The sequence below is a fragment of the Trachurus trachurus genome (genome assembly GCF_905171665.1).
Source record: "Trachurus trachurus genome assembly, chromosome: 22".
Lineage (NCBI taxonomy): Eukaryota > Metazoa > Chordata > Actinopteri > Carangiformes > Carangidae > Trachurus > Trachurus trachurus.
In genome coordinates, this window is record NC_139907.1 from 22,865,457 (window position 1) to 22,878,597 (window position 13,141).

Consider the following 13,141-nt stretch of genomic DNA (forward strand, 5'->3'; position numbering starts at 1 on the left):
ACTTCATCAGACTACGGTGTCTGTGAGGTTCATACAGAACACCAGAATGGTCTACATCCTCCCTCTTTAGTTACTGCTTCCATGAGGAGACAAAATTAATGATTAAACATTGATACACAATTGATAACATGACTGCTTTAACTGGAGGCATTTCTGTAACCAAGGAAAAACAGCAGTAATTTCAACAACAGTAATTTCAACAACAATCTGGATACAAACTCGACCAGCCAAATTATATTTGCATATTGTAGAATGTTCACTTCCTGTATGCATAACATGTCAATAAACATAAAATGGATTTAATACATCAGTTGTGGCTGTGAATATTTCGATTCAAGAATGATAGTGAAAACTATTTCCCCAGTGATTTTTTTTTTCTTTTTTTTTTTTTTTTTAAGTACACATGAAAACAATAGTTACACATAAGAGTCCCTTAGAGTCCAGTGTACTGTTCTGTCTCTCCTCCTATAAAGAGTGTCACAGGTGCGTGGGCTAAACACCCAGAGTTCATTGTCCATACTTTGGATTCGGCTTGCAGATCCGACCTGCCCGTGTCACATATGGCGTGTTAGTGTGTGTTACCTGGGCAGGAGAGCTAGCTGCAGGTGACTGCTGCTCGCTGGTAGAGTGCTGAAGTATCACCTGAGGTAGACGCGGCGTCTGCAGCGTCTGCGGCATGGAAGGGGGAATGTCTGGATGAGCTGCGTCAGCTGACTGGTGATGAGAGTCTGCAGGGTCGATCTCTGGTGTTGGTGGCGGCTCAGCAACCGGAAGGATGTGGCGGCGATTTCTCCTGTAGACACCCCCATCAGATTGGATGATGTAGGAGCGTGGTTCTCTGCACACTTCCTTCACGATGCCCAGGCGGTCGTGTCCCTTGGCTGTCTGCATCCTGATGACCTGTCCTTCTGCCAGCGGCTGGAGTGGGTGACTTGAGGCATCGTAGTACTGCTTTTGAATGAGCCTTTTCTTTTGGAGCTGGGCAGTGACCTGCTCTGTGTTCTTTGGGGCTGGCGCTAGTAGTCTGTTGTTGACAGGAATAGTTGAACGTGTCTGTCGTGACATCAGACGCTCCACAGGCGAGCCCAGTGTTTTGTCGCGGGGGATGTTCCTGATGTTCAGCAGGTTGAGAAAAACATCAGTCCCGTCTCGATGAGATCTCTCCATCAGCTGTTTTGCGCTGCGGACTGCCCGTTCAGCTAGCCCATTTGACTGTGGGTACTCGGGGCTGCTGGTAACATGAACAAAGTCCCACTGTTCGGCAAACTCCTTGAAGTGTTGGCTTGTGTAATATCTTGCATTATCAGTTATCAGGGTGTGAGGTGATCCATGAACAGAGAAGTGACGCTTGAGCTTTGTGATTACAGCTGCTGAAGATGTATTACTAAGGAGGTCAATTTCAAACCACCCTGAGTATGAGTCTACCAGCACCATATGTTGTTGTCCATGCCACTCAAACACATCAGTAGCAACTGTGGACCAGGGCAAAACTGGAACTGGGTGTGGCTGCAGGGGTTCTTTTTGTTGGTGTGCGCGGGTGCTGTTGCAGACTGAGCATGACAGCAACTTCTCTGTGATGTCTCTGTTCATTGTTGGCCAAAAGACTGTCATCCTGGCCCTGCACTTGGTTGACTCTAAGCCTGGGTGACCTCTGTGCATGATGTTGATGTATTCCTTCTGTAAGGAGTGTGGAATGACAGTTCTGTGACTCTTAACAACAATGCCATCCTCCATTGCTAACTCGTCTCTGTAGTGGAAGAACGGACGAATGGAGAGGGGAAGCTGGCGCTCTTTGTCAGGCCAACCGTGTTGAATGACAGTGCTCAGAGTCTGTAAGACTTGGTCTTGTGCTGTGTGGGCTCGTAGCTCCTCTAGCCTGGCAGTTGAAATGTAGCTGACTGACATCACTTCAAATGTGTCATTTGTAACTGATGCTTGGGAAGCACTTGTGTCTGGGGACCGTGACAGGGTGTCGGCTATGTACATGTGCTTACCCTTCTTGTAGATCAGTGTGATGTCATAGGCTTGTAACTGCAGCAGCATTCTTTGTAGTCGAGCAGGAGCTGTGTGGATCGGTTTCTTTAAGATTGTGACGAGGGGCTGGTGATCCGTTTCAATGACCGTTGCTTTCCCGTAGATGTAGTCTCTGAACTTGGTGCAAGCAAACACCACCGCCAGCAGCTCCTTTTCGATCTGAGCGTAACGGGTTTCTGTGTCTGTGAGCGTTCGAGACGCATAAGCTACCGGCTTCTCATCCTGTAGACACGCAGCTCCAAGGCCATAACGTGATGCATCACAGGTCAGTCTGACTGCTTTTCTCACGTCATAGTAGGATAAAACAGGAGGGCTGGATAAACATGATTTGAGGTGGTCAAACGCTTGCTGGTGCTGTGGGAGCCAGCTCCAGGCAGTGTCTCTGTGTGTGAGCTGTCTCAGAGGTGCAGCAAGCTCGCTTAGTCTTGGGATGAACTTCCCTAGATAGTTCACCATGCCGAGGAATCGCTGTATGGCGGGGACATCCTCTGGGACTGGCATTTTTGTGATCGCCTCTGTCTTTGTGGGATCAGCCTTCAGGCCCTCTTTTGTGAACACATGACCCACATAGCAGACCTGGTCGAGGCGAAACTTGCACTTGAGACGGTTTAGTCTGAGTCCTATCTCTCGTGCTCGGTCTAGCACTTTTTTTAAGTTAGCATCATGCTCTGCAGCATCACGACCCCCGACGATGATGTCATCTACTATGATGGCGCATGGATAACCTGCGAACAGCTGCTCCATTGAGCGTTGGAAAACTTCACTTGCTGAACTTATACCAAATGGCATGCGGAGGAATCGATAGCGACCGAAGGGTGTGCTGAATGTGGTAAGGATGGATGACTCGTGATCAAGCTTTATCTGCCAGAATGAGCTCTTTGCATCAAGCACTGAGAATAGTGCTGCACCTGACATCTGGGTGGCAACTTCTTCGACACTGCGCATCGGGTAGTGGGGTCTCTTTAAGGCGGTGTTTAGATCTTTAGGGTTAATGCACAACCTTATTTCCTGTTTGTCCTTTTTGTGTGCGACGACCATGGACGAAACCCAGTCTGTAGGCTCGGACACTGTGGTTATGACACCTTTGTGTGTCATGCTGTCAAGCTCTGCTTTGACTCGTGCTTGCATCGCCAGGGGGATGCGGTGTGCTGGACGGACGACAGGCTGTACAGCCGGATGAAGGGTCATGGAGTATGTGATTGGGAGTTCTCCAAGCTCATCACTGAACACGTCTTTATACTGTTCAAAAATGTCTTTGGTGAAGTCGTCATTGGTTTCTGTGCTGATCTGGTGGACATGTGGGCTCAGTGTGACAAGTCCCAGGCGCACACATGCACGAAATCCCAGCAGTGGTGATACATCACGCTCCACCAGGAAAAAAGGAAGCATGTGTTGCTGTCCATCTAGACGACAAGGCAGTGTGACTAAACCAGCAGTCTGTATTCTGCTGCCTCCATAGGCCACTAGGTTGGTGGTTTTGCTGCATTTTGCTATTTGCCCCTTTGAGAGTTGTTTGAAAGTGTCTTTTGATATTACATTGCATTTTGCTCCTGTGTCTACTTTCATCTCGATGGGCTTGTTGTGTACTTGCAATGTAACAAATCCTTCATCTCGTTCCTCTGCCCGAGGATTGACAGTGTCCACACACACATCAATTAACTCGACACCATCCACGTAGAAAGTGTCATCAGTGGCACTGTATTCTGGCTCTTCTAGCTCTAACTGGTGCACTGATTGTCTGTATTGGTTTCTCTTTGCATAGCTTTTCATTTCATGACCTTGACCATGTGGCGTAGACTTGCAGCATTTCTTGTAGTGATTCCATTTGTTGCAGTTATGGCATTGCTGGCCAAACGCAGGACATTTATTTCTCTGGGCAACATGGCTGTTTCCACAATTGCCACAATTTGAAATTGTGTTGGTGTTAAATGTGCTTGTTTGGGGTCTGTGCATTGTCTTTTTATATTCCCGATTGAAGCCTGGTTGAACTGCATCAATGGTGGTAGCTGTCTGTTGCTGCGCTAGGGCCTTGGTGTTCATCTCAGTCATCTCATATATTCGGCAGATTGAAATAGCTTTAGCTAAGGTTAAGTCATTGTCACGTAGCAAAGTCTTCCTTATGCTGTCGTTACTGATCCCACACACTATTCTGTCACAAACCAGTTCATCTGTCAGGTCTCCAAAACGGCAATTTTTTGCCTTAATCTTTAAGTCACTGATGAAAGACTCTATTGCCTCACCTTGCTTCTGGTTTCGTGAGTGGAACTTGTGTCTCTCCACGGTTTTGTTGTTTTGAGGGTTACATATTTCCCGAAATTTCCGTTTCAAACACTCGGGGTCCTCTCTGGACTCAGCTGGACTGAGGACGGCTCCGTTGTCACCAGGCGCTCGTACTTCTGCTGCGTAAACAAATGAACGCTCCCGTTCAATGGCCTCCGCTCCTGCGAGATTGAGGAGGATGTATGCCTTTGTTTTAGCAGGCTTGCCTGAGTGCGCCGCCTCTATGAAGATATCGTACTCTTGTTCGAAAATCCTCCAATTTTCAGCAATGTTCCCGTCGAAAACGAGAGGGTCGGGTCTGCGGAATCCCTCTGCCATGGTCTCTCTGCACGTGAGGGCTGCGTAGAGTCGTCCACCCCGCTCGAGACGAAAAAGAAAAAAAATTCACGGGAAACTCACAGGCGATAGGTCCGTGGCAACTTCTGACACCATGTCGAGGTGTGTCGTGTGAATAAGTGACTGGTCCGTACTTTAAATCAACCTCGGTGCTTTATTTAAGATCTGCAGCAACCACACAGAACATGCACTCACAAACCGGGAAGCCAGTACCGCCGAGAATGTAAAACAACAACTAACACGTACTGCGCATGCGCACTTCATCAGACTACGGTGTCTGTGAGGTTCATACAGAACACCAGAATGGTCTACACAACAGAAACAACATGTCTATAGACATCAATGGCAGCCAATGAGTTAAAGAGACACTGTCTCTCGGCTCTGTTCGTGGCACTAGTACACCACAGCCGCTTGTTACTCTCTCCCTGGCTCTCAGGCTCCGGTCCACTTGGTGCTCCTCCTCCTCTATCCTTGCCTGACTGAGGGCTGCCACCGTGCCCCTAGTCCACCGGTGAGGGATGAGGGGGACTGCCAACTGGGGGCCCACGCCCTCAGACCGACAAAAGCTTGGATCATGGGCTGACTTTCAAGAGATCGCAGCGAGGGAGCTGCTCTGCTACGTACAAAACCCTGACCCAGAATCAGGTCGTCTGCAAGTGATTTAGCACCAGGTTCTCCACAAACATGCGGTGCGAGATTGGAGAGGACCGGCGGACCACCATCCGGCCACGCGCCAACCCTGTCACCAACGGCTCTACTCGCTGTAATCAAAACCCGGTTGTCAGGGGGTTTCGCTAGATAGTAGGTAGGGACAGTGGGAATCTCGTTCATCCATTCATGTGTGTCACTAATTAGATGACGAGGCATTTGGCTACTGGGTCATACGGCTTTCCGTGTTTACCTGCACGTCAGGCGCCATCGTGAGTACTACGACATGATACAGCCCATACGGACCCATTTCTGCATCAGCAGCTGGTCCGCCACCTTCTATCATTACGAGCCCAAACTGCCCCCAGCTGACCGCCAGCCGGTGGGATGCAGCCAGGCGGGGTTCCCGTTATAGAGGGCCAGCCAGCGTCGTGTAGAGGTCCCCTCAGGGCACCAGCCACCCTTGTGGCCGTCCCTCATCCCTTTGAGGACCAGCTCGGCTCCTGGAGAGGGCCGTAGTCCTCAATCCTGGAACGGCCATACCTAAAACGTGACGTCAGCCGACTGCCTTCCACTGATTGGGCAGAGCGTTGTCACTGGAAGAGTCGTGAGCGCGATGTCCGACATGAGAATTCATCTGTACCGAGACCGTTGTTATTCCTTCACCCGAGTTAAATGATGCTGTGTGGAAAACCACGCTGTGGTCCGTAATCGAGGAACAGACAAGTGAGTTTGGAGCTGACGAGAAGATCGAAAATAGAGAGAGAAACAGTGTGGCCTTGCGATCCCCCCACCCCTGCTGAGGAGGAACTAGAGAATTCAGCTGTAATGGAAAAGCACCTTTACTGAGCCGTGCCGTGACTGTGTAGTGGAAAAGTGCCAATAGTTACTCCGTTTACCTGCACTTCATTAAATTTCTTCACTTTGACATTCAAAGTAGAGTTCTCAACGGGCCTGAAAATTACAACCCGACCTGACCCGGCCCGTGGGTTTTAAGCCCGGACCCGACAGAGCTCGATACACCAGCATTAGTTGTCTGGCCAAACCCAGCCCAGCCCAACAAAAAAAAAGAAAACTAAACTAAAAAAGTGACATGCTTTCTTTGCAGCGAGAGCAGATGGTGCCAGTGACGCAGCAGCACCTTATCAGTGGGTGAAACTGATTCAATTTCGGCCACAAAAACATTGTGGTTTTTTGGAGATACACACAGCATCTCATGCCAAACCAACCCGACCCATCGGCCTTACTCGGGTTTGGGTTGAAATTGAGAACTCTGATTCAGAGTACTGGGCGAGAGCACATTGTGTCAACTCCCCTCCATGGGCCTTCGCAATGCTTCCACACAGCGTCGGACACCACCCCTCTCTCCGCGGAAAGAGGAGGGCGACAGTATTATTAAATTGCAGATTTGCACCTTTACATATGCATTTTCTTGAATGTGTTCTGGTCAAAAACAGGTGTTTTTGGCGAAACCAGCCAAACCTGTTCTACTGCCGTTTACTAAAGAATGGAAAAAGGTAGAAACAAACTTTTTTTTCCTAATGAAAGAAGAGAGTCTACTCTTTCTCTTGGTAGTTTTGGTGTTTACATGTTTACATGAACACAATATTCTGTGGGTCTTGAAAGGGTCTGTAAAAAATGCTCTAAAACGGCTGGCAGTATGCAGCTCTCTGCTCTGAAAATGGCTGGCAGCCAATGAGTTAATAATAAATCAGTTTAAAAAAAGAGCTTATTATGATAATGATTATTATTATTGGCACTATTATCATCATTATTAACATCATCATCACTGTTAGGCTATTATTTTGGAAATAAACTACCTTTTTGAACTGTTCACCTCCCTATGTCTGCATAATTTGACCTCCACATTGATCTAAATGCATTTTTTTGAATTCTATTGGTCTCAAAGGTATCACCAACAGAATGGGCACCCAAAAGTTAGTGGGAAATGACACCTTAAGTGTTTTTCTACTGTGTTTGGTTCCAGCGATAGGCATTTTTGAATATTATTGGCGGCCATCTTGGATTTGACCTCTCCCGGGCCTCAGAGGTCAAATCTGACTTCCCTCCCGATCTTAAAATAAACCTCATGGCATAAACTAACTATGGTAGAAGTTTCATGTTTCTTTCAAAAAGTGCACAATTTTCATGCTTAGCCGCTGTACTAATCTCCTTGTCCTTTGTGTTGTTTTTTTGTGTTTTAATTCAAATAGTTTGTTGGGCTAGTCAGCAAAGAGTTCCCATTGAACAATCAGCTGAATGAGCTGCAGCTGTTAAGGTTGCTAAGTAACACGAGCCACGCTTTGGGTAGGCCCGGCAACACAGCAGGAGCTCCTCTCCAGGCTGGACCGTCTCTTTTACCAGTGATCTGTTCCAGTCCATGTGGTCCATGGGGGACAAAGTCTTCATAGACCACGTCCATGTCCAATACCATGACTGAGACACTGCTTTTCTCTGGTCGTCGGCCTCGTTTGAAAAATAGCCTACTTCCTAACAGAACTTTTTTCACTTTGGAGTAAAACTCTTCACAAAGACCCTTCAGCAGCAACAGCAAAGTAAAGTTAGTTTGATGTGGCTCAGTGTCATTAACATCAATGGGTGTTAGCTACATGTAGCTATGTGTTTAGCTGCTACCAAGCAGAGGGGCTGTGTGAAGTTGTGTGTTAACTGGATTAAGTGAAGATGATAATGTTTGTATCAATATTGTTGCAAATGATAATCAAATCTAATACTATTTTTATGTCTTGATTCCATAATTATAATAACATGTAGCCAACACTGCAGTACCACAAACTGCAGTTCCTCTACTGGCCACTAGAGTAGCTATGTCTCCAACAGTGAGTCAGTCTCCACAGTCTCCCATGTCAAAATGTCTTTACAGTTGGAATTAACATGTGTACAGCCTCATACTAAAGCAGTTGTGGTTTTTTTTAACAAATTTTCTCCTTTATTACAAAACCTACCTATTTAAAATATATTAAGGCTTAACGTTTGGGTGGGTGGGGCCTCTTTTGATCAGTGTGGGAGGTGGGGGAGCGCGTGCTTTGCCACAAACCAGCATGCACTGAAGTCTCGGCTCCACCTCTGACCATGTGTTGATTATCTGGGAGTTGGGCAGCGTCAGAGCCTGAACAGATGGCGATGGTGTAGTAGGAGATCACTGTGAGCTTCAGTGCACCTGTGGGTGACGTCACAGAGGTTATGTCCAGGTTACATTTGTTTACAGTCTGTGGTCCAGCTCTTCTGTCATCTTGAGGAATCTGAATATCGGAATTGCATTAAATTAACACCACTGTCATCAACATCCAATTCAACAATCTTTCTAAATATGTCAGTGGAAATCAGTGTTGAGAAGATATTGATGAGAAGTATTTTTTACAAAAAGCTGTCATACCATTTTTGTTAGTGTGGTGTAATTTGCCAGCTTCGATTTGCACCCACCGTGCTGGACTGACGTCTTCCTCATGGCACTGTCAGGTGGAATTTTACTTCCACCTCACAGAGCAATAATATTTGCTCTTCTCTTTCATGTAGAGACAATGCACTCTGACACCTGACCTTTGTTATCAATCTTATTTCAAACTAGAAATGAGCAGAACCTTTACTGCTCTCCTGCTTTTGGCCACACCACGAGTGAATTTAGCCAAGTGGATTCAGCTTCAGAGTGCGCACTGTAGTGTAAGAGGAGTAAGTGGAAACACCTGTGAGGGTGTACAGGGTGTACTTTTGCTAAAAATACCAAAGCACAGTGTTGAGATTTGCTTTTTTTTCTTTAATTATCCTAAAACCTGATCATTTATGTGTGAGACTGCATCATTCTGTCACAATGTTTAATCTCAGATGGAGTCTGTGTGTATGTGAGTGTGTGTGTGTGTGTGTGTGTTTTATACTGTATGTCCTCAGGCCCTGGCTCTGTTTCCTGTTGACTACAGCCTTTCTTCTTCTTTTCTCTCTGTGTTGCAGTTGAAAGAGAAGTTGTCCAGAAGAGGACCTTCACACGATGGATGAACCTACATCTAGAGAAGGTTTGTTGATGCCTTCATGAAACACACAGTCACTCAGGAGAAACAGTAATCATGGTCTCCACACTCAGTTATTACAGAGCTGCTTCCTGAGCCTCCATTCTCTGAGCCGGCCGGGTGGAACAAAACAATTTCTTTTATCGGCTCCTCCTCAAAGCACAGAGTAGCTCCATTATGACCACCCCCTCCCCTCATCTCTGTTGGGGTTCTACTCAGCAGCTCACATGTGATGTAAGCTACATAACAACAGTCGCAGCCTCTCTAAATTATACATGTGGTTGTGTGGTGCTGCATTAAAGTTTCATACACTGTAAAGAGTTCATCTGAGAGAACAGTGGTGATGTTACACGTCCACGCCACCCAGCTAGCTGCTGCCGTGTGGAAACCATGACAACCCTGTCAGTGAATGGGACGAGTATGGAGGCCCAAGGGGGACACACTGAGGGATAAATAAATAGGCCTATATAAATGTGACTTTGTTGTCAACTACAGTACACAGCTGTAGAGCTGCTCACAAGGTGAAAACAATCCTGCACAGTGCAGGCGTTTGCTTCAAGTGTTACTGTTCATGCAGCATCTTAACTGTTCAACTGAGATTTTAAATAAATGGAGTAAGGGACTCTGGTCAGGGTGAGTCAGAGTTAGCTAGGGGTCTGATCGGGGGGAGTGAAGGGAGAAGACAGGGTGAGTAGGGATGAGTTTCGAATCCAGTGGTGGATGGGGGTCAGGATGGGTTAGGACTCTGAACAAGGGGGAGTCAGGGTGAGTGGAGTTTGTTTAGGGGGAGACGGGGTGAGTTAGAAATCTAATCTGGGGTGAGACAGGGTGAGTCAGGGTGAGTTGGGGTGAGTTATGAGTCCGATGGGGGGAGTCAGGGTGAGTAAAGTCTGTTTAGGGGGGAGACAGACAGTTGGGTCGAATTAGGAGTCCAGTTGGTGGGAGTCTGGATCATTTAAGAGTCTGATCAGGTGGGAGTCAGGGTGGGTGGAGTTTGTTTAGGGGGGAGTGAAATCTAATCTGGGGTGAGACAGGGTTAGTTAGGGCAAGTTAAGAGTCCAATGGGGGGAGTCAGGATCAGGGGGGAGTTAGGGTGCGTGGAGTTTGTTTAGGGGGGAGACCGAGTGAGCCGGAGTGAGTTGGAGCGAGTTAGGAGTCCAATCGGGGGGGAGACAGGGTGAGTGGAGTTTGTTTAAGGGGGAGTGAAGTCTGTTTAGTGGGGAGACAGCGTGAGTTGAGGCGAGTTAGGAGTCTGATGGGGGGAGTCAGGATGGATGAGGAGTCAAGCTGAGTGGAGTCTGTTCAGGGGGGAGACAGGGTGAGTTGGAAGTCTGTTCAGGGGTGAGACGGGGTGAGTTAGGAGTGTGATCTGGGGGGAGACGGGTTGAGTGGAGTCTGATAAGGGGTGAGTCAGGGTGGGTGGCGTCTTGTGTTTTCTCTCACACAATGAGCCTCTTCTCTTACACTGACTGGCCCTGCATCAAATCTCTGACCCAGTAACAGACAATCACACATTGTGTTCTGTCATCTTGGAAAGTTACAGTGGCTCTAACCTCGTCTACAGCCCCTCTCCCCCCTCTCCCCCCTCCTCCTGCCACCATTCAGACAAGCTCACTAATGTCTGTGTTGGTAATGACTTGTTGTCATAACAGGCGTCACACACAGTGGGTGACTGATGGATGTTTAAAGATAAACCGAGTGTTGTGTCTCACTCCAGTTCCACAGGACGAACCAAATGTCATTAGTGTGTTGCAGTTTGTATCTGCTGACGATGCTGCAACGTTTCCTGAGGGGATTTCTCCAGAATGTGATTTTCTAATTGACTGGCAAAGGACCAAAGGCCAAAGGTCAAGATCACTGTAGTCACAAAGATGCACACCATCATTTTGCTGCAGGGGGGAAAAAAACACTCATGATTCAGATTTGGGTTTCAGTCTAACCCATCAATGATGAAGATTTTTTCTGAAATTATATCTCTACTTGTAAGTGTTTTCTCAAGCTGCATTGTGTTGAGCTCTCAAGGCCTTTAGTCTCAAAAGTCACAGGTCAAAGCCATGGTGGCCTCACTGAACACTGTTTGACTTTGTCAGCATGATGGCTCCATAACATCCTGAGGGAACTTCATTAAAATTGTTAATGAAGGATGAACTGATTAGTTCATTTTGCTGGTCAAAGGTCATGCTGACCTCACACAACATTTGTAGCCATTGCCTTAGACTTCACATAGCAGCAATGACAAAACACTGGGTTTTTATATTTCATATGACTGGGTAAACAGCAATGTGAGCTGGGACTAGTCTGAGTGGTGGCAAACAAACAGGGGGAGGGATGGTAGTCAAGTCTGTGGCCTCATTTAAACACACACACATTATGGGTTTTTCTTGTTTAGCTGTTTGGTTACTGTAAAAAAAAAACACTGGAGGAAGAATAACTCGTACACTTTGACTGTTTAGTTGTGACACAGAGAGTTTATCTGAAACACATGCATGTATAGTGTTCGGAAGCTCTGAGCTCTCATAGTCACACAAATCATTCCACCTGATCAGGAATCAGTTTATTACCATCTGGTTTTAATGTAGTTGGACTTGAGTCTGTGTCTGATGTTTCTTATACTCAGCTAGTAATATTCAGTGTGTAAACAGGGTCAAGGACAAAATACATCCTTTTTACAGTATGATATCCTGTTTCATATTCTTACCTTTCTTCTCTCCTGTCCTCCTTCCCTCTCTCTCTCTCTCACTCCATCCTCAGTGTGACCCACCCATCGAGGTCCAGGATCTTTTCCAGGACATCCAGGATGGACGCATCCTCATGGCGCTGCTGGAGGAGCTCTCCGGCTGCAAGCTGGTCAGACTCTTCTTTACACTTTGTTTCCCAGCACCACATACAAAAACCACAACATTTTATTGACAGCAGCAGTAATTTATCTTGATTTCATGATTATATGTTTCGTGTATCTTCCAGCTTCATGGATTCAAGAAGTCCTCCCACCGTATTTTCAGACTCAACAACATCGCCAAGGTCCTGTCTTTCCTGGAGGAGAGAAACGTAAGTACCACAGCCAATCGGCAGCTGTGCTGCGCGATGACTGGCTGCCCTGTTCACACCAGTTCAACATGTGTGTGTCCTCAGGTGAAGCTGGTCAGTATCGATGCAGCAGATGTTGCCGATGGAAACTCCTCCATCATCCTGGGTCTCATCTGGAACATCATCCTCTTCTTCCAGGTAGTCTAATTTCCTCCTTCATCTCTTAAAAGCCCTTCATACCCCCCTCACCTGCACTCTGAGTTTCTACCTCCTGTCCTTTCCTTTGCCTCTTTGCACTTAGAATGAGGTCAAGTGTCAGAATAAAGTGTCTGCTTCACAGCCTGTGCACTTTCCATTCATAAAGACCCTATCAAGGTGCAGCTTGCTGGGTAGTTTATGTAATCCACTCTGTGGTTCACTGCCTTGGACAGGCACCATGTGGAAACGCTGTCCTGTCACTCCGCGGTTTGAAGCTGAAGCTGCGAACGCTGCCAGCTCTCTGCTGGGATGAGTGGTGATGATCGGCGAGATGTACCGAATTTTTACAGAGCCAAGAACCAACCACAGAACCCTGTGTTTTTCTGTCTCGTTATATTCTCTCACTCTTGTCAGACTCACTGCAGATCTTGCATACAGAACCCACTATCTTGATAAAAGATATGAATATAAAAAATTCAGAAGCAGCACAAAAAGGCTTTGTATTACATAACATTTTAGCTCCATATCAGATATAATCTTCATACATACAGCAGGCCTCAAAACACATACAGCTGCACATAAACTGTACTTGTGGTGTA

The 13,141-nt window shown here is 46.9% G+C and overlaps 1 protein-coding gene across 1 annotated transcript in view; it reads left to right on the plus strand.

The window, feature by feature from the left end:
- clmna (calmin a) overlaps positions 1–13,141 on the plus strand; it is a 51,050-nt gene that overhangs the window by 26,641 nt on the left and 11,268 nt on the right. Inside the window, exons 2-5 of the mRNA XM_083998249.1 lie at positions 9,262–9,323; positions 12,069–12,164; positions 12,282–12,365; positions 12,450–12,542. Coding sequence (XP_083854375.1) covers positions 9,262–9,323; positions 12,069–12,164; positions 12,282–12,365; positions 12,450–12,542 — 335 coding nt within the window. The remainder of the gene's footprint in view (positions 1–9,261; positions 9,324–12,068; positions 12,165–12,281; positions 12,366–12,449; positions 12,543–13,141) is intronic.